At 33.9% G+C, this 22,425-nt stretch overlaps 1 protein-coding gene across 1 annotated transcript in view; it reads right to left on the bottom strand.

Moving 5' to 3' along the window:
- LOC136337740 (probable ATP-dependent RNA helicase DDX60) overlaps positions 1 to 22,425 on the bottom strand; it is a 104,173-nt gene that overhangs the window by 10,431 nt on the left and 71,317 nt on the right. Inside the window, 10 exon segments of the mRNA XM_066279442.1 lie at positions 1,559 to 1,706; positions 4,979 to 5,100; positions 7,132 to 7,276; positions 7,424 to 7,528; positions 8,252 to 8,452; positions 9,074 to 9,178; positions 13,851 to 14,003; positions 15,738 to 15,882; positions 17,231 to 17,389; positions 18,734 to 18,861. Coding sequence (XP_066135539.1) covers positions 1,559 to 1,706; positions 4,979 to 5,100; positions 7,132 to 7,276; positions 7,424 to 7,528; positions 8,252 to 8,452; positions 9,074 to 9,178; positions 13,851 to 14,003; positions 15,738 to 15,882; positions 17,231 to 17,389; positions 18,734 to 18,861 — 1,411 coding nt within the window.

Raw genomic sequence — 22,425 nt, 5'->3', positions numbered from 1 at the left:
AGAGAGTGGACAACCCTGTCTTGTTCCTGATTTAAGGGGGAAAGCCTTCAGTTTAGTGCCATTTAATAGGATGTTAGCTGATGGTTTATCATATATGGCCTTTATCATGTTGAGATATTTTCCTTCTATACCCATTTTGTTGAGAGTCTTAAACATAAAATTGTGTTGTATTTTATCAAAAGCCTTTTCTGCGTCTATTGATAAGATCATGTGGTTTTTGTTCTTTGTTTTGTTGATATGGTGTATTACGTTAACCGTTTTACGTATGTTGAACCATCCTTGAGATTCTGGGATGAATCCCACTTCATCATGATGTATTATGTTTTTAATATGTTGTTGTATTCGATTTGCTAGTATTTTGTTTAGTATTTTAGCATCTGTATTCATTAGAGATATTGGTCTGTAGTTTTCTTTTTTTGTGCCATCCTTGCCTGGTTTTGGTATGAGGGTTATGTTGGCCTCATAAAATGTGTTTGGAAGTATTGCTTCTTCTTCAATTTTTTGGAAGACTTTGAGTAGAATAGGAACCAAGTCTTCTTTGAATGTTTGATAAAATTCGCTGGTATAGCCGTCAGGGCCTGGACTTTTACTTTTGGGGAGGTTTTTAATGGTTTTTTCTATTTCTTCTCTACTAATAGGTCTGTTTAGGCTTTCTGCTTCTTCTTGACTCAGTCTAGGAAGGTTGTATTGTTCTAGGTATTTATCCATTTCTTCTAGGTTGTTGAATTTAGTGGCATAAAGTTTTTCATAGTATTCTACAATAATTCTTTGTATATCTACGGTGTCCGTGGTGATTTCTCCTCTTTCATTTTGGATTTTGTTTATATGAGTTCTTTCTCTTTTTTCCTTGGTAAGTCTTTATTGCTCCATTTTCTATTTCCTCCTACCTTCTTCTGGAAAACAAACTCTGCTCTCTTCCCATTTTTACCTTCTCTTTCAATCCTTCTATCTTTCCATTTTAGGGCACTAAGTATATTCTCTACTTCCTATACCTTTACTTTATGTATCATAATAAAGTATTTGAATTTTTTTTATTTTTCTTTTCTTTTCTATTTATTCTGTCCTTTACTCAAAGACTTAGGCAAAGCCTTATCTTTTTAATGCTCCCCTATAATACTCAAGGAAGTGTAGCATACTCATGACCAGTAATAAATATGCCAATATTTCTTTTCTTATATTTCTAATTTTATTCAGGTTTGACAGTTTAACTAGTTAGGAGCATCAATAGCTTCTAAAAAAAATAGCATCCATAGGAAAGAGATATCTCAGAATAAATTTAGACAATTACATGGTCTGTTAATTTATAATGACATCAGAAAATATAGAAATATTTTAAGTAGTGTAAAAACAAATCTATGGCAGTTTAGAAAATTACAAATAACAGGTTTTCAGCATATAATTTCCACAGCATAAATCTAAAGGTTTGTGTTAGTTTTCTGTGTATTCTTTTTGTAATAGTTTTATCCTTGTTCTGCCAAGTTTAGTTTTAACTCAAAACATTTACATTTATTTTCTTTGATGGACTTCACATTCTGCTTATGAACATTTACAATCTTACCAATTTCTGAGAGAGGTAGTTGGTATTCTTTTCTCATGTCAGCTAATTTAGAAATTGTTAGGAGGAAGGAACCAAAATTCTCTTGAATTTTCTTGTTGTGTTCCTCTACCACTGTGGCAAATTCTTTGGGAAGATCATCTAGAATTACCTAGGAACAATAAATTAGAGTACTGTGACTTAAAAAAATGCAGAGGATTACCAAAGTCTATGAGACACAGGGTCATAATATATTTGAAAGTCTGAATAAAAATATTTTTAAGTGTAAATTCTGTTATATACATACAGAAACTAAAACCCTACTATTATAGTAGGTAGCTAGCTAGGTATCAACAAAAGGGAGCAAAACTGGCTAAGCATGATTAAATCTAAAAGCTACAGCTTCACCAACACCCCAGGGGACAGCTACCTGCTCTTCAAAGGGACGTTAATCCCCAAGTTGCCAGGAAAGACCGGTCTGCTCATCTCTCCTGGGAACAACCAGTTCATTAGCCTCAGTGGTGGAAATCAGAGGGTATGCACTGGTTTGATACCTAATTTTTGCTGAGTTCAGCAAACCAGTTGTTAAAATGGCTCTTGTAATCAGGGTTCTCTCTAGGGTGGGTGCTTGGGCAGCTGCCCGTTATGAAAATCACAAATTTGCATTCCTTACTCTTTTTGAACATTCATCTGTGCAACAGCGTATTCTAAATGCCTGTAGTAATATTCATTCCGTTCACAAGTGACAAAAATTGAAAGTGAGGATACCAAACAAGAAGCAATATGGAAATAGCTTAAATAACAATTTTATTTTTTTGTCAGGTATTATTTAATATTTTTTCATTAATATTTTATAACTTTCTAATAACATAATCTAGTTTTGTGTACCTCTTTTATTGTTCTTACTTGAGTATTCAATGCATGAAATAATAAACTACCCTTCAGTATATCGTATTTTTATACTTACAATGATCATTAGGGCAAAGAGCTGGTTGTTAAATTGTTTGAACCCCACCACTGGTTAGCCTGGATTATGGGGTTGGGGTGGGGAATAAACAGTGATGGAAAAACTCCTCTGTTGAGGAGTGCACAGTAGAAGTCAAAATGGTGACCATAAAGGGGAGGAGTCTAGTCAGGGAAAATCTGGGAAAAGGATTGGCTAGGATAAGGGCATGAAATCCCAGAAGAGCCACAAAAGGGATAGATTGCTGGGGTAGGCACCAGGAAAGTCCCAGGAATATCAAGGAAAAAGACTGGATCATTTGAAAGAAGTCTACTTTCACCCAAGCCCAAGGCAATATAAACAAAACTAAACAAAGGCCCAACCGGGTAGCAACCGTGCACTCTCTCCCTTTAGCAGCCTTATGGGCCAAATATGTAGTGCCAATCACAGGCTGGACAGGAATAGATAATGTGCTAGACTACTGGAGCCTCGGGCGCCGGGCTAATGACAGCGCAGTGTTGAGTCCTGATTCTTCTTGTGCACTTGGTAGAGGCAAGTGTGACATGTGGACCCAGAGGATGGACTTTTTCCACAACAAGATGGAGCTGAGCCGTCTGGTCCTGGATGAGACATCGGGCATGGTGCACCTGGGGCAGTCCTTTGTTTTGCTCCAAGAAATCCTGCCACTATACCTCAAGTCCTCCTACATGTGTATTCCTGAAATGCATTTCCTGCGATACCGTGAAAGAATCCTATTTCCTTTGACAACACTACCATCCAAGAATATAGGCTATAAAGATTTGGGTGAATAGTATTTCCTTCTAGTTGTTTCTATACAAATTTTGTTGTCTTTAGTTTCTTTCCTGTCTAATGTTTATACTCAACATTATATCTGGAGTATATTCCCATGTCATGAAATATTATTTGAAAAGATGAATTTTAGTAGCTATATAATATTGCCACATACAGGTTTGCTAAAATTCATCTCACAGGTCTCTTTTTTTGGATATATATAGGTGGCATCTAGTTTTCAATTATAAATAATTATGCCTGTTATGATTTGAATTGTGTTGCTCCTCAAAAATCATATGTTGAAATGTTAAGGTTCAGAATGTAACCTTATCAAGATGAGGTCATACTAGAATAGGAAGAGCCCCTAATCTGACTGATCTCCTTATTAAAGGGAAAGATTTGGTTACAGAAACATGCACAAAGGGACAGTGCCTTGTGACATGAAGGTGGAAATCAGGGCTATGTGCTTATAAGCCAAAGAATGCCAAAGACCCACCAGCAGCCAGGAGCGAGGCCTGGGGCAGACTCTCCCTCAGTCCTCATGCCTCACCAACCCTGCTTTGACTTGCAGCCTCCAAAACTAAGACAGCAAAGTTTTGTGGTTTAAGCCACCCAGTTTGTGGTACTTTATTATAGCTGTCTCAGGAAACTAATAAAATAACATTTTACATCATTTTGATTATATCATTATTATAAATTCCAAGAAGTAAACATACTACAGTAAAGAATATTTAAAAGGATGTATCTATTTACAATCCTGTCAACATAACTCTCAATTACAACATTTGCCACATTAATAAGTAAACTATAGTTTTTTTGGTAATGTTGATTTTTTACTATTGGTAAGATTATTTTACATTTTATTTTTTCATAAATTTGATATATGAAAAAGCTATATATTTCATTACATTACTCTTATATTTGAAAACTTACTAAACTGTCATTAATTTTGAACATTTTTCTTTTGATCCTTTTGGCTTTTTTAGCAGGCATTTCTACTGTAAATAAAAATAATTGTCAAAATAAGAGCTAACACTTACTGAATGCTTCTTAAGTGCTAAGCACTGATCTAAGCACTTTGGATATATTAATGAATTCAATTCTTATAGGTAATTCTTTGAAGTACATATTATTTTGAGTCCCAATTTACAGATAAGTAACAGGCCTGGATAAAGAAATTTGCTTAAGGCCACCCATGCGTTAAGTAGCAAAACTGGGAAGGAGTCCAGGAATCTATCTGGCTTTAAGTTACTCTTCCATATTTCACGTTCACAATGTTTACCTTTCCCATAATCATATCATATTTTTATTTCTTGTAATTAGGCAATGAGTAGGATTCCCTGAACAATAATTTAAATGGCTGTTAGACTAAGCATTCATATCTTTTTGTTTCAAATGAAATATTCCTGTGGCCAATAATTCACCATTAAATGTAATGATTCAGGTTATCTTCAATGTAATAAAAAAAATCCCATGTTACTCACTTGCAAAAATCTCTAACGGGAATAGTCTTTCATATTTTAACAAGACTGCAATCTTACCCTTATCCGAGAAGTCATTGCATACACCAAGAACTGAGGCATGATGAAGAGGCAACTCAAGTGAATGACAGCAAAACTTTGTTATTGAGAATACGTGATGTATTGCATGTTGCAATGGAAAGATTTTATATAAAAATTACAAGGTTATGGTATACATATATTTCTTACCACTGAATGAGAAAAATTCTTTTTATACTTTTTCACACATGGAGGAAGATACAGTCTTCCAAAAAGGTGTGCTAACACCACCACTAAGGTTTCCATCACATCTTTAGAAAAGCTCTTTTGGCCTGTTTAAAATAAAGAGTTTAATTTTTTCAAAACTTTAGAGAACAAAACAAAATATATACTAAGCCAGTTCTTAACACTTAAACTTAAAATCTGAAGTGAAGACACATTTGGAAAAAAGTCACTTTCCAGATGTTTGGTGAATTTTTAAACACATTACAATATTACTTTATAATAATGCAGACTAATTGGCCTCCTATTGGCAGGGACACTTGGTATCCTCCACTCTTTGCTGTAGGAAACCTCCTTCTCCCAAAATAAATAAATAGCCTGACCAGTGGAGGCACAATGAATAGAAGGTTGACCTGGGACACTGACATCCCCGAGTTGCTACCCCAAGGTCTCCGGCTTGAGCACGGACTCATTGGTTTGAGTGTAGGTGCACCAGCTTGAGCACAAGAACATCAACAGTATCCTGGCTTGAGCAAGGGGTCACTGGCTCAGCATGAGTCCCCCAGTCAAAGTACATATGAGAAGCAAGCAATGAACAAATAAAGTGAAGCAACTATGTGTTGATATTACTCATCTTTCTCCTTCCCCTTTTCTTTCCTGTCCCTCTCTCTAAAAACAAAATAAAATAAAATAATAAATAAATAAATAAATTGGACAGACATTTAGCCTTTAATTCTGAAATTGCCCTGGATTACATCATGGGCTTTAAACTTTCCTTTTGCTGCTTTGTTCTACTCAGTTTTTCTACCTCTCTTCAAAGCCTACTAGGAAATGAAGGCCTTATACTGCCTTCCAAATTCCTTATCTGCCATTCAAGGCTAAATGTTAACCTGCACCCTCGCTGTCTCTGGCATACCTTACAGTCCAGAGAAATCTCACAACTACTCCTATTGACATGGTATATCTTAATTTCTCTCTCCCTGGAATATTTTTCCCCCATATTTCCATATGCCCAAATCCTGGCAGTATTATAGGGACAACCTATGTCTGAGTCTTGATTTTTAATCAGCCACAGATTTTAACAGAGTGCCACTGCCACCCGACAGCCACTCCTGAGACCGTGAAGACGAGCCACACTACTGCAGAAACGCAGAGCATTGAGAGTGACGCTCCCAGATTTCCAGTAAGCAAACAAAACACCTTATCTTGACACTTTTGTAATAATAGCATTATGGCAAATTCTTTCAGTATTTTCTATTCCTTTAACATTATGCTATATTATTTACAATATTTATAAAATATATAGAATTTAGTGAGGATTACTTTCTATGATCCTTTCATAAAAAATATAAATTTATATGGACCCAAGGTTTTATGGTTTGATATATTAGTAGTTGTAAGGTATATAATATAAATTTTTCATTAATTTTCATGTTCTTTTAACAATTAGAAATTTGCTGAAAATAAGATGAACAATGGGATATTCATTACACATTTGAATTGTTTTCATTAGAATCACATCACTTTATTTCTCCACAGGAAATTACATTTTACTATGTTAAAATTATATAAAAAAGAAAATAAATTTATCATTTCAAAAAAGGCAATTATTACAGAAGACAACACTGTGATGCCAATAAATTCTTGCAGCTTATGTTTGACTTTGAACTGTTACTTTATATTTACTATGATATAGGTAATGATTAAGACTTACACGTGAGAATATCACAAAGATGCCTGTATTTCATATCAATAACCAGATAAGAATGAATAATTAGTGATTTTACATGTCCTATTGCAATTCATTTTTATATATATATAACCCTATGATTGCAAACCAATAATATTTATTATTCTAAAGGTTTATTTGTCAAATTTAACACATATTAAATAGTCCTTAGAATATTTACAATACTTTACAAATATACCGTGCATACATTAATATTTTTACACATATGTAATGACATAAAATAAGAAAATATTCAAAATACATTAAGAGAAAACACAGTTTGAAAACCACACCATCTAAATTGAATGCATTCTTGGGAGTATACAGATATATGTAAACACACATGAGGTCTATGTGTATGCTTACACACACAATTTAATAAGTAAACGTTGGGAAAGAAATATTTGCTTACCATTTATTATAGTTGGAATACACAACTTGTGAAATAAACGTTTCTCCAGCAAGCTTACTAAAACAAAGTTTGCAGGTTCATGGTAGTGCAAATGGGACACAAGTCCAGAATACCCAATGGGAATACATTCTTGATTCAGGTATCCCTATAAATTAATATTAACACATTAACTTCAGTCTCTAGATCTTAGAAATATCGAACAAATAAGTTGTTAATAAAGGGCATTTTAGTAAAATGGAGTTAAGCATGTGCACTAACACCTTAATTTAGAGGCAATAGGTTTAAATCTTACCTCTCTGATCAAGAATTGCAGTGAATATATAAAGTAAAACTTTAGCATGCATTTGATCTTTGGTCGCTTGAAGGACATCAATGAATGTTGGAGAACCGACAATGCCTATCCATACATATATCAAAATATCAAGTTAGATATTAAAGAAATTTATAGTGTGCCTTCCAAATGTAATATCCAAAAAACAACTAAACATTTCTATTATAAAACAAGGTAATATATTACACAGTTATGTCCTACATATAATGTATGTTTATATTTTTAAATTAGGCATTGAACATTGCTTTATTCAATAATGTTGCAATTATTATATGTATTATAATTAGACATTCCATAGTGTTTTATATTATATGTGTATGTGATACAAAATGGTAAAAAAAAAACGAGGGAAAAATAAATAATTACACCTCTATGTACAACAGGTAAGAAGTAAAATCAGCTATAAGAAGACAGACCAATAATTATGAATGTTTCAGTACTTCTTACATTTTTCAAGTCAGTTATTTCTTTGAAATTTTTATTTTCAAATGTTTTAGACCACATATATAATAATTACAAAAATATGTGTGTTTTTTCTAACATATACAGAGCCCAGTGGTAATTACAACAGGACAATCATGGGCTTAATTTACCATATGTTTGAAATTATGAAAATTAAAAGCATAGTTTTGTGTTAAATAAGCATACTACAAAGTAGAATCAAATGTTACCATGAACTTATTTACACTACACTGTTATTTCCTTCAGCTTATGTAATTTATGTAACATAAAATTGAACTTAAATTATTATATTTATTTAAGTAACTTAAATAATATGAAACAGTGTACCTTTGCTTTGGCATCCTCTTTGTCATCCGCCTTGGCAACTAAAAGCATGAGTCTGAGAACCAAGGTTATGCTTAGAGGAAACTGACCCTTCAGTTTGGGCACATTTGACTTTAAGAGCCTTTCTATCTTAGGTAATGGAATACCATAGAAGAACACACTTCCTATTAGATCTTCTCCACGCCTTCCCGCACGACCAGACATCTAAAAAGATGATCACATAACATTTTTAAATCATTTCAAATCTTCTCTGTAAATGGTAATGTCTAACTTACCTATACCACATGAAACATTAAACTTTCAATGAGTTATTTCTTGCTTGGTATATTAATTTTAGCCAAGTTTAAAATATTATTTTATTTTACAAATATATTACTAAAGTGTGTTTGCATTTTTTAAATGCCTATGTTTTGAGATCATGACTTAAAATAGGGGCAATTTCTGTCTTATTTACCAGTGTATTTTCAGAAACTAGTCTGAACTGAGAACACCGTAGACACTGAAATCATAATTGTAAATGCCTGTCATCTCTGAGTTCTCAGAAGATATAATTACCTCTTCTTCATACTAGTTTTCTTTAAAGTCAATAATATTTATCAGAGCAGAAATTCTCAAGTACTGATCAATTTAGCCTGTCAATAAGTGCTCAACACATCTTTAAATATAATCACATTCATACAATGTCATTTATTTAGAACGCTTTTAAAATATAGTGCTAGTCTCCAAATGTTTCAGAATAAAAATGATTTCTTTTGGCTTACTAAATAGATATTCCCAGTTACTATGTATGCAAATGTAACACAGTCAGATTATATTTATAACTACCTGTCGAAAGTTCAAGGCATCCAAAAAAACAGAATCTTCCATAAAAACAACAGATTTACATGGCATATTAATTCCCAAAGCAAGGGTGGAAGTAGCTGTTACCACCTAAGGGTAAAGAGTAGAAAAATAATAATAATTTAATATGGAATACATAAATGTATGTATAACCTTTAAATGCTGACCATATTAGATCTCCTAAAATCATTTTTCTTGAGTAAAACTCTAATGGGAAGCCAATGTCATCAAAAATACAAACTCTATGTTTTCTTTTGGAATAAATATCTATTCCATAGAGATCTGCATTCACTTTAATGATTTCCTTAATATTACAATTATCTAGCATTTTTAGATTGCAATAAGATGTGAAATCACAGTCACTCAGTAAACTTAATTTTTTGTATAAATAAAACACTAGGTTGTAAAAGGAGTATTACTTATACATACATAAAGACATTTCTAAGAAAACAGCAGGGTATAAACTTGGTGAGAGATAGCAAGAACCAGGTCACATCAAGCAATAAAGAGTCACTTTAGGCCCTGGGTGGTTGGCTCAGTGGTAGAGTTTCTGCCCAGCATGTAGATGTCCAGGGTTTGATTCCCAGGCAGGGTACACATGAGAAGCACCTATCTGCTTCTCCACTTCTCCCCCTGTTGTTTCTCTCCCTCCCCCACACCCTGCAGCCATGGCTTGACTGGAGCAAGTTGGCCCTGGGCACTGAGGATAGCTCCATGGTCTCCACCTCAGGCACTAAGAGCTCGGTTGCTCACCAAGCAATACCCTAGATGGGCAGAGCATTGCCCCTAGTGGGCTTGCCAGGAGGATCCTGGTCGGAGTGCATGCAGGAGTCTGTCTCTCTGCTTCCCCTTTTCTCACTGAATGAATTAAAAAAAAATACTCTAAGGAGTTTAGTTTCAGAGAAAGGGGTTGTAACTTAATATAATTAATATAAAATTTCTTTGGTCAGTCTGTGAACCAGTTTTAGGAGGTGATGAATGGGGACTAAATAATATGATAGGAGCTTTTAGATTATTCTGGAGAAGAGCTGATGTTATATTGAGTAAGAAATGGTATTCTTAATTGAGAGAAGATATATGAATAAAGGGCATTTCCTGGGACTTGCCTCAACTTAAAAATACTATTTAACTCACATTTCTTAGAAAAACAAGCAAGAAAAAAAAAACACACCAGACAACAAAAAACTGAAGCTGACAGACAGAATTTGTCTTATCTCTATCTTATTCCAAACTCATCCCAAATATGAGGTTGTTCATGGTTTTCATCCTCTTTTCTTTCTTCTCTTTTAGACTTTTTCACTTTAAAATAGTTACAATTATGCTCATACATTTTTCTTTGAGTGCTAGTTTTGCTCTACCACATAAGTTTGGCTATATAGTATTTTACTTATCTATCAACTCTACATTTTCTTATTTCCAGTATAATTTGTTAAATATATGTTTACATTGTGATTATGTAAAAATGTTAAATTAGTATATCTTTCTAGTAGTGGATCCATTTGTACCTCCAGTAATGATTTCATCATAAAATATATTTTGTTTAATATAAACATAGGAGCATCAGCTTTCTTTTGGTAATTATTTTCATATGTTTCCTTACACTTCTTTTCTTCTTCTTATGTTTTAAATGTGTTTCATATACTCAACACATAGTTGAATATTTTGTTAACCAACTTCAAAAATACTTCTCTTAATTCAAGTTATTAAGTACATATGTCAGTCTATTTAATATAATTGTTATAGTTGATTATCTGGCTACCATTTTATATGGTTAGTCACAGTATTATAAGTCCTTATGTATGCTTTCTTGTATACATTTTGATTTATTCAGATATTTTTCATGCCACTTACTTTTCCTCTATAGTTTAGATGTTGAACACTCAAATTCTGTTCTTCCAGTGGGTACTGACAAATTTACACAATCTATATTTATCTTTCAAAAGTCCAAAATTAATCAGTAATTATCTCCTTTTAGACATTACCTCAAACAACCTCCATTTCTGAAATATAAACTATTGTAACATATTTTGTGTTTCTTTTATTCCAAGGTGTTTTTTTCATTCAGATAATACAGGTTTTAATTTAACTATATTTGCATTTTTCTAGGATTACTCTTTTATGTACTTTTAAACAATTTTCATTGTCCTGAAATTAATTCCAAAAAATTTACCAGTGATACTGAAGCCAGTATCTGAAGAACAAATATTCTAATACATCTATAGAACATATTGTTAATAAATTCAATTTTTGAAACTTTTGTGATTTATAGAAATTTACAAAGATAATAGAGAGTTCCTGTACTCTGTACCCAGTTTCCTCTATTAGTAATGTCTTAAATTGGTCCTGTATGTTTGTTACAATTGATGAAAAAATATTCATACATTATTACTAATTAAAGCTCATACTTTCCCCAAATTTCCTCAGTTTTTACCTAATGTCCTTTTCCTATATCACATTACATTTGATATGTATGTCTGCTGGCTATAATAGTTTCTCAGGCTTGTCTTAAAAAAATCTGGGCTCTTTGGAGACAGGGCTTATTCTAAGATTGGGGCAAGAAATATACAAGATGACTGAACATCTTACTTTGCCAGATAGTAAGAAAGTGCTCAAAAACAAACAATTCACAGTGACCAAAACATACAAAAGGGAAACAGGAAGCAAGTGAAAGATCTTCCAATTGCCAAAAGTGTAACAATTTGAACAAGAAAATAAATAAAGTAACATTGAATTATAATCCAAAGCATAAACTAGATATTCATATGTCCATCCTGATATAAATAAGTGTTGGATACATAAATAAATGAGGGAGAAGAGACACAGCTGTTGTACAGAATAATTATAATCATTTATGTAGATCAGTGGTAGTCAACCTGGTCCCTACGCCCACTAGTGGGCATTCCAGCTTTCATGGTGGGCGGTAGCGGAGCAACCAAAATATAAATAAAAAGATAGATTTAACTATAGTAAGTTGTTTTGTAAAGATTTATTCTGCCAAACAGCAAAAATCTGACATAAAGTACTTGGTAAGTAATTATTATTATATGCTTTAACTTGCAGTAACTCTGCTTTATAAATTTTATAAAATAAAGTTACTTCCCTACTTTATAAATCACCATTACTGTGGAACCAGTGGGTGGTTAGAAAATTTTACTACTAACAGAGATACAAAAGTGGGCGGTAGGTATAAAAAGGTTGACTACCCCTGATGTAGATATTCCAACTATAAGAATGTAAAGTATAACTGAACTATCTACTCCTGACATGTGAGCTGAACATAGTGATGTCCTGCTAAGGTGGAAAGTGAGAATAAAAGGTAACTTTAGGCCCTGGCCGGTTAGCTCAGCAGTAGAGCATTGGCCGGGCTGTGGAAATCCTGGTTCAATTCCCAGCCAGGGCATACAGGTGAAGCGCCCATCTGCTTCTCCACCTTTCCCCTCACCTTTCTCTCTATCTCTCTTTTTCCCTCCCACAGCCAAGGCTCCATTGGAGCAAAGTTGGCCCGGGCGCTGAGGATGGCTCCATGGCCTCCGTCTCAGGTGCTATAATGGCTCTGGTTGCAGCGGAACAACACCCCAGATGGGCGGAGCATCGCATCCTGGCGGGCATACTGGGTGGATCCTGGTCAGGTGCATGTGGGAGTCTGACTGTCTGCCTCCTCCCACTTCTCACTTTAGAAAAATACAAAAAAAGAGATAACTTTATAGTGTAAATGTCTAACAAATATGATTTCAGCCAGATGCAGAAGATTAACATCAGTAGTGATGTTATGTACATAGTCAATAATCACAATATAATATAATGTGAATGACACATTGCCTCTGTGGTCTTCCTTCAAGAAATACACAGACCTATGTGATCATGAGAAAAACATTAGAAAAATCCCAAGTGAGTAAAAGTCTACAAGATTAATTGTCCTTACAACCATCAATATCTTCAAAAACAAGGCAAATCTTTCAAACTGTCACAGCCAAGAAAGCCTAAAGGGGTCTAACATATAAATAAAATTTTGTATTCTGGGTGGGATCTTCATACAGGAAAAGAATATTAGAGGAATGACTGAGGAAGTCCGAATAATAAACTTTAGTCAATAATAATTTATCAATATTAGTTCATTTTAACAAATGTACCATACTAATGGAAAATGTTAATATGGGAAATAGGGTGCATGCATATAAGATACTCTCTGCACTATATTCACAACTCTATTTTTAGCCATGGTACTCAAAATTTGTCAAGGTGAGATAAACAAATAGAGTCAGTCATTCTGGAAAGAAATTTAGCAATATATTTCTGGAGCCTGAAAATTACTTTTGCTCTTTGAAATAGTTATTTCACTTTTCAGAATCAGAATCAGCTAATTCCATCAACAATCAGAAATGACGATATATATTTATAAGCAAAAAATGTTAACATTAACAAAATGTTTAAATAAATTATGTATGTATACAAAATGTTTTTTAAGTAATGGTAATTAATAATAGACTTAATTATATACCATTAGGCAAAGTAAACAGGGTCCCTAATTGCATTTACATTATATATTAAGTATGCAAAATGTATTTAAAATACATTTATATATAGTATGCTAAAGAATATAATATGCTGTAATGTTAACTGAACATCCCTTCAAATGGAGGGATTATGGAGAGGTACCTAGAGTGACCTTCCTATAAATTACCAGGGTAGATTTCTTTCTCCTACTCAGGCTAAAACAATGAAGGCACTGATTTTAGGAAAGTTATACTCAAAATTCACCAACCTTGACGTGGTTTAATCTGAAAAGCATCTCTACAACTTGTCTCTGTCTGTATTCCATTGAGCTGTGGTGATAGCCGATGCCTCGCTTTAACAGACCGTACAGTTTGTAGCCTTGTCTTGTTCCTCTCAGTCTACGTAAGATCTTGGTTAAAGTCTGAAATACCCCAAACAAAGAGTTTGCAGTATCAAATTAAAGCATTTATCCTTCAATTTAACAATGATGTCATGAAATAAGATTGTTTAGAAATCAACACAGAGTTGGACAAACTTTTAAAAATAATTTTGCTTTAGGCCCAAACCCAAAGGCTATTTAAACTACAAAATATCCACGATATGGTATTTTAGTAGAATGGTTTCATAGTAACCAGCATTCAAAGCTTGATATCTGTCCGAGCAAAGGCAGCCTATCCTTATATGTGGTGATCCTTTCTTCATCCACTTCTTCATCAGGAACATATACCCCCCATCTTCTTCCCCATACCCACCGAGAGGTTGATGCCTAGCCTTGGTCCCAAAGCATTTACTCACTGGATATAGCTCTGGACTGAACTGTGGGCTGTAGCTCACCCTGGAGCAATGAGGAATCATGGGAGGGAAAGGACAACAGGCAGGTGAGGGACCAGAGTGCTCTGAGGCCACTACCAGAACCCATTCCTGCATATTCTCAGCTTAGTTCCTACCATCTCAATTAGGTTTTTATTTTTGCTGTTTATTCATATCTAACTTACTGGGTTACATTTTCATTATCACCTCTAGTCATGTCTGACCAGAGTTGGTTATTCTCTCTCTCACTCTTTCTTTCTTGGTGTTTTTCTGTCGATCTTTTCTGTATGTTCTCTTTGTGTCTGTCATTTCCTCTCTCTCTCTTCTCTCCCCAAAACCTTTTCTTTCTCTCCCTCTGCCTATCCCCTTTTCTCCTCTCTCTCTCTCTCACTCCATCTATCCACTTCTGTACATTTCCTTATTTCTGTCAGTCACTGTTATTGTTTCTCTCTTTTTCTGCTTATTCCTTTTTCTGTCTCTCATTCTGCCTCTTTTTCCTTCCCTCTCCCATAACTTAAGGAAAGAGAAAAAGCGTAAACAAGTAATAACCGCATTTCTCTGACTACCAGTTGAACCAATAAACATTTTATGAGCACCCATTGTTTAAGGTGTCTATCTACATTCTAGATTAAGTTTCTGAATGAGCTGGGCATAAAGGAGAAGTATAAGACCATTATAACTCCACAGTTTCTGGTATAAAGAACTAAGTACAAGGTGGATAAAAAAACAGACAAGGAAGAATTTTCAGAAGACAGACAAATAGAATCTTGAGGCTCTTTTAGCAAGTTGTTGCTTAAACCTATATAGCTCAGAAAAAAAGATTTTAAATTTAATTTTTTATGTATCTGTCTATAGAAAGGAATAGTTATAATTAACTTGAATTAATACAATTTCATAGATTTCGCACAAATCTCTAACTCGTGTCCCTCCAAAACTTCTGTCAGAGTCTTAATCCCAGTATCTGAAGATGTGACTGCACATGGAGATGTTTACAAAGTAATTCAGTTAAAATGAGGAGGTCACTAAGGTGGACTCTCCTCCAATACACCTAGTATCATTTCAAGAAGAGGAAATCTGAACACAGACACGTAAAGGAGGAGATGACAGGAGGATACAGAGACAAGATGGCCATGTGTAAGCCCAGGAGAGAGGCCTGGAGCAGATCCGTCTCTCACAGCCCTCAGAAGGAACACACACTGCCAGCACCTCGATCTCAGACCTCTACTCTCCAGGTCTGGGAGAAAATACCTTTCTGATGTCTCAGTCTCTCACCCCAGGTACTTTGTTACAGCAGCCCCACCGAGTCAATACACCCCAGAATGTGCACTTGCTTCTTTCCTCTTACCTGATTATCCACAGGGGAATGGTCAGCGTAAGTGCAGTCTGGAGAAACTTCATAATGCTTCTTAAGGATTTTCTTTATTTCCTTTATTTCAGCTGCCATTAAAATCATATTTTGAATTCTAGCATTTGATCCTGATTTTAAAAACCTGCAATATAAAAAATTCAGACAATCAGTATATATATTGATTATAACATATTCTTTTATTTTTTTTTAAGTTTGAGGTTATATCTATAAATGCCAGGTGAAAAGAATTCTAGGTAATTAAAACCCCAAACACAATCTCCCTATTAAAGAGTACTCATTAGGCCTCAATTGTCTCTTTATCAGCTTATCATTTAAGTATATTTTAAATGTATGCATTAATATGCATTTAATACACACACATACACACACACACACACATACAACCCTATGTCATCTCTTCCATCTCTAAAACCAACAAAATTTTAATTTACTTTCTGTATCCAGTGGAATGATATTTTTGACATTAAGTTTAGGAAAAAATTCAATTTTCCTAATAATTGCATACAAATGCAAAATATTTATATATATATTTTAAAAAGTATAGAAAATTTTTATCTGCCAGACTCTCTTCTAACATATAGTGTACGTGATTTTCTGTATGTGCCACAAATAGCCTTGAGCTATGTTGGGGTACTTTTCAGTAAGTCATTGTTTGGGTGGAATGGCACACAGAGGAGGGCTGGCCAGCCTGCTGTGCCATTAGAGTAGGCCTGTATCAGCCATGCTATCTGCAAGTTTATTCTTTCTTTCAAGACTCAAACCTATTCTTATGACTACCTCCATCTCAGAAACATACCATAAACAGTCAGAGAAGAATAAGTTATTGCATTATGGTTATCATTTCTCTCATGTGTAGGTAAGAACAAATGCTAGAAAAGAATCCTGAGTGACGGTGAGAATTATATAACTATTACCAACCAAAGTTATGTAACAAAAATCCACGCATCATGTTTTGCAGGTTAATGTGTACATTAAAATGAAACAAAAATAGAGGTATCTGTTTACATATTTGTATATGTTATGTTAAGACATATTTTCTATTTTATATTAGGTGACAAATATATTAGAGAACTTGTTCTGACTAATTAGCCATATGATATTTTAATAAACTATCCTTTAAAAGTGCATTTAAAAAATTATACAATTTATTTTTAGCTAGTTTGAAAACTTAAAATTTCTAAAAAGCAAATCTAAAACTTGCACTTCTAAAAAAATGAAAAGACACTAATATACTGAAGATAATTATTGTAAATTGTTGTATAATTATCAAAATACTCAAAAAATCCCCCAAAAGTGGACGTCCCCCCAAAAGAGAAGTACTATACAAATAAATTAATTTGATGTGTCAGAAAAAGAGAAAAAATACATATCATCACATTATAAAGACAAGTTTGAATTATGAAAACAGTTGAACGCTCATACATTTTATTAAACATTTAATATTCCACAACTCAAGTAAAAATACTCACGCAGCACAGTTTCTTTTTTGAGATCTCATTGCTTTCCACAGTTTCTTGTGCAAAATATTCTTCTCTCTTTCAAAATTTGGATCATTATGAGTTTTTTGTTTGCTGATCAAATTCATAAGAACTCTTGAGGCTGATCGTTCTACTGAATGAATGTTATACCTAAATTAAAAATATATCAGAATTTTTAATACTTGCATGTTCATATCAATCATCTCTTGTCTATCTTATGAGATATATATGACAGATATATATATATGAGAGAGATAGAATGGTAGATTATATATAATCATGTAAGTTTTATTCATACACTACCTTTTAATTGTTTGTGTGCTTTGGAGATCTTGTTAGTTTCAATGAAAGGGAAAAAATAAGATCTATGTTTCCTCCCTTGTTCTCCTTGTCTAGAATATCTAAACTTTGAGACTCAATCCCTTTGTAAAAGTGTCTTTAACCACCCTCACTCATCGTTTTCTCTTTCCACTAAACTCTAAAGCACTTAATGTCTTTGTCATACATTTATTTAAAATGTATATTATGTTATACCTTTGAGGGCCAGACTATGTTTTACAACTAATATCAATAATTTACTGTTTACTATCCTATGTTCCCAGAGGTGACAAATATTTCCTCATATCTACTATCAAAAATACCCCCCAAAACACAGAATGCCTTAAATACTAAAATGTTAGGTAATTGGTTATATATACTGACTGGCTAGTCTATTGAATATAGCTGTTTCAAGGTGATATACATCCAATCTTCCAATGATACCAATTCTTTAAGGGCAGTCATGTCACAGATTGTTTCTACATCCCTGAGTCCTGGGTCCAGGACCAAGGAGCAAGGTAAAATGAACTGAATGGTATCCCATTTCATCCATATAGATTGATTAAATATTTCCCAAAGGCAAGTCATTAATTACTTTAAGTATAATTAAAACATGACTGCTAATTATCTGATGTTGCCACTAAGCCCCAGATAACTTTTCTTTTAATACTATAAAGGAAAAAATAGAAAAAAGGAAACTAGCAGACTGAATAGCTTTGTTTTTCAGTGAAGAATTTAGATGTAACAACTTCTGCAAACAGCCTATACCACAAATATGATACTTAGAACAAGGTCATATTGTGTGTATGTGCTATGCATGTGTGTGTTAATGTTCATGCTCTCTTTTGGCAAAGGCAGATTATATTTTATTCTTTTTTCTTTTTCTTACTTTGGTGATACATAGAAATTTTCTAATAACTGATAGGCCTGAGAATTCTACTTTACTAAAGTATACAATTAGATTTGAAAGTATAATTTGATAAGAGAAGTATTTCTTCCTCTCATCTTATATGCAGCTTGGTATTTTAAGTTTGACTTCAACATAAATAGAGTTACAATTTCTCAATATTCTACCAATATGAATCAGAGGTTATATACATCCATCCTCAATTATCATTTTCAAAAGTCTTTAAATTTATACAATATTCAGTGTAATGTTAAGTAAATGTTACTTACGAAAAAAATATTGCAGGCAGCCTATTCATTTCTTTAAGTTTTTCCACAAAACCAGGAAACATTCTTTCCCTTTTAATCTCTGCACTGTCAAAAGTTTGAGGCTTAAGATAGTTCAGTAACTGATTCATCTGAATAAAATTATCATAAATAAAAGACAAATCATGAAATTTTGGTGAATGTGAGGAAAAGATAAAATCAGCTGGCATTTGAGACTGAAAATCAAATTGGTAAGGCTTATTGCATTTTCATGGAGTAAGCTGGAAATGATATTGAAATCATGCGTACTTTTAAGTAAAACTCAAATCTGAAAAAACTTAAATGATATATTGCTACAATATTGCAATCATGGCTATATAATATCATGGCATTGTGTTTACAAAAGGGGACAGAGATTTGTCACATATTGATGTTGGTTTTTATTTTTTATTTTTTTTGTATTTTTCTGAAGCTGGAAACGGGGAGAGACAGTCAGACAGACTCCCGCATGCGCCCGACCAGGATCCACCCGGTACGCCCACCAGGGGCGACGCTCTGCCCACCAGGGGGCGATGCTCTGCCCCTCCGGAGGGTCGCTCTGCCAAGACCAGAGCCACTCTAGCGCCTGGGGCAGAGGCCAAGGAGCCATCCCCAGGGCCCGGGCCATCTTTGCTCCAATGGAGCCTTGGCTGCGGGAGGGGAAGAGAGAGACAGAGAGGAAGGAGGGGGCGTGGGTGGAGAAGCAAATGGGCGCTTCTCCTGTGTGCCCTGACCGGGAATCGAACCCGGGTCCCCCGCACGCCAGGCCTACGCTCTACCGCTGAGCCAACCGGCCAGGGCCTGATGTTGGTTTTTAAAAGAGTGAACACAGGGTATGGTAAGTGGGACTTTAACATAGAGTCAAAATTGCTCAAAATTCTACAAATACAAAACAGATCTGTTATGTCTGTCCAAATTCATTATCAAATTAATATGAGTAGTGAAGGGGTTGAGGAAGATAAAAACAACAGGTGCAAACCGTGGTTGTCCTAGAAACACTAAGAAATGTGAACAAATACAATTATGTAAAAGAATTCAGCTAACTTCCCAAGTGTTTAGGAACCCAGTCATAAAAGATACAGCAAATCAACTGTTAAACCAGATAACCTATCAATGTTGGGATTGAGCATTGTGTAGTTTAAAATAATCTTTTGTAGAGAGAAACAGAAAATCCAGCTGAGAACAATAGCCACTAAGTGAGGGGAGAATTCCAGAGAGGGGAGTGCTACAAAAGAAAATTCCTACAGTCTGAATAAACTAAGCCCAAATTCATCTATCGACCCACACATGGACAAGGCATGCTTCAATGAGTCAACTAAGGATAAAAGAATGGAGACTTTAGTTATCACTCAGAAAACAGGTTTTGTAATTTGAGTTTCAATTATAATTGCCTCCTAAAATAAAATTTTAAGAAATACTCTTCAGAAGACTCTAACAGAATACAGAAATTTCACAATATAATATTCACAGTCCAAAAATAACAAAAAAAAATGAAAGAAAGAAAATCCCAAAATAATAGCATATAAGGAACAAGAGAAATATAACCCCTTCTAATGAGGAAATAAGATGATCCCAGATAAACACAGGACATTATAAACAAGTTGAAATTAGCTGATAAGGGCTTGGAAGCAGAACAATAACCCCAGAATAAGAAGTTCTGAAAAATAGAAATTAATAAGTTCGATGCCAATGGAGTCAAAAGAGGAAGATACATGGATAAAAAATCAACTAGAGAAGTAGGATAAATAAAAATAAAATAAAATAAAATTTTGAACCCTGAGACCAGCAATAAAACTTCCTGCTGAATATAATAGTGAACTAGACTTTCTGATTTAAAAAGCCTTTCATGAACTTCAAAAAAACAAAAAAATGTTATAGATGCCAACACAGGAAAAAGACTGTTACTGATTCTAAAACTAAAATATATCAACTAGGACATGCTAAATATCTGCTGAGAGATATCTTAATTCATAAATAGAAAATGTGTTGACATCCCCATTAATGTAAAATTGTAACATTAATTAAAGCCAAATCAAGCCACAAAGAAATGATATAACTAAAAAAGCAAAACAATTAGAAGTTTATCTAGTAAAATAATTCAAATAAGCTAGTATTTATAATTAGCCTTCTAATTACAAATAATAAATATTGAATAAAAATAATATAGCAAGAAGAAAAGCTGTCCACATAAATACTAACTAAAAGTAGAATTTAGTTTATTGTACCAGAGGATGCCTGGTAAAAAATAAAATAGCAGTGGATAAAGCATCGGCCTGGAATGATGAGATCACCGGTTCAAAACCCTAGGCTTGCCTGTTCAAGGCCCGTATGGGAGTTGATGCTTCCTGTTCCTCCCCCTTCTCTCTTCTCCCTCTATCTCTCTCTAAAATGAATAAATAAAGACTTTTTAAAAAATTAAAAAATTAAATTTTTTTAAATAAATAGAGAAAATTTTATTCATTTACTCATTCAACTGATTTTCTATATATACCCTTCTAATCTACAAATAATATATATTTTTGAGGGACAGACAGAGAGAGAGAGAAAGAAAGAGAGAGAGAAGTATTAGCTCACTGTTTCACTTAGTTGTACCACTGACTGGCTCTCATGTGTCCTTACTGGAGCTTGAACTGGCAACCTCAAGGGTCAAGCTAGCACCCTTGGGATTGAGTCAGGGCTACAAATAATATTTTAAACAAAATATCAAAAATAAATATTTAAGAAAAATAAATGTTTAAAACTAAAGTTTTAGCTCAAAAGAATGTAAAATTTCCAACAAAAATTATTAAACAGGATACAATAGCTGAGAAGAGGGTTGTCATGTTATGAATGGCACAGCTTATTGCCACAGGGCATGTCATTGGTTAAGAGACAGAAATACATGACTTGTGCCTACTGGCAAGCATATTGGATGGAACTAATTAGAACTGAGAGATTTGCCACTTCCTTAAATATATTAAGTCAAGACGGCTAAGTAAAATTAAGTTTGATCTAGGCTGCTATTTAGTATATATCCCAGTGTCGTAAAAGCCAGATAATAGCAATGTTAAACCAAAGATCCTCAACCCTGTCTGCACATTAAAATTTCATAGAATATTCTTTTTAAATTTCAATGCCCCAAACCCACACAATGTCAACCCAATCAGAATTTTTGATTAGCTGCATTTTAAAAATAAGCAGCCAGTGTTGAAAATTTCTATTTAATATAATAGCAATTCTTGATATTAGATGGTTTTCAGACTTGCAAATCAGGTAGTCTGTCCAAGTCAGTGTGCAATTAAAATAAAAAATAACACACAAACACACAAAAATGGGTTCCTTTCCACATGGAAAGAAAATACAGAAAGTAGGGATAAATTGAAATTCTGCTCTCATTACCTGAACCATGCTGATCAAGAAGTGATCCCATATTAACCATGACTTTGGGTCCCAAGCACTCAAGATTGTTTGAAATTACATTTCAGTATATGTAAATAAGCTGGACCATATTTCTTTCCTTCTAACAATTTGGTTAGTTAGCCCTGGGTAACTATGGACATATGCCACTGCTTGTTCCATTGAGATATTATAGTATCCATTTTCAGAAAGAAAAGTATCATCAGGATTTTATCATCATAGAAAGTAAAGTCAAAGAGGCCCTGGCTGGTTGGCTCAGTGGTAGAGCATCCGCCTGGCGT

This window comes from Saccopteryx bilineata, chromosome 1 (assembly GCF_036850765.1).
Source record: "Saccopteryx bilineata isolate mSacBil1 chromosome 1, mSacBil1_pri_phased_curated, whole genome shotgun sequence".
Lineage (NCBI taxonomy): Eukaryota > Metazoa > Chordata > Mammalia > Chiroptera > Emballonuridae > Saccopteryx > Saccopteryx bilineata.
This window is presented reverse-complemented; position numbering and strand designations above follow the sequence as displayed.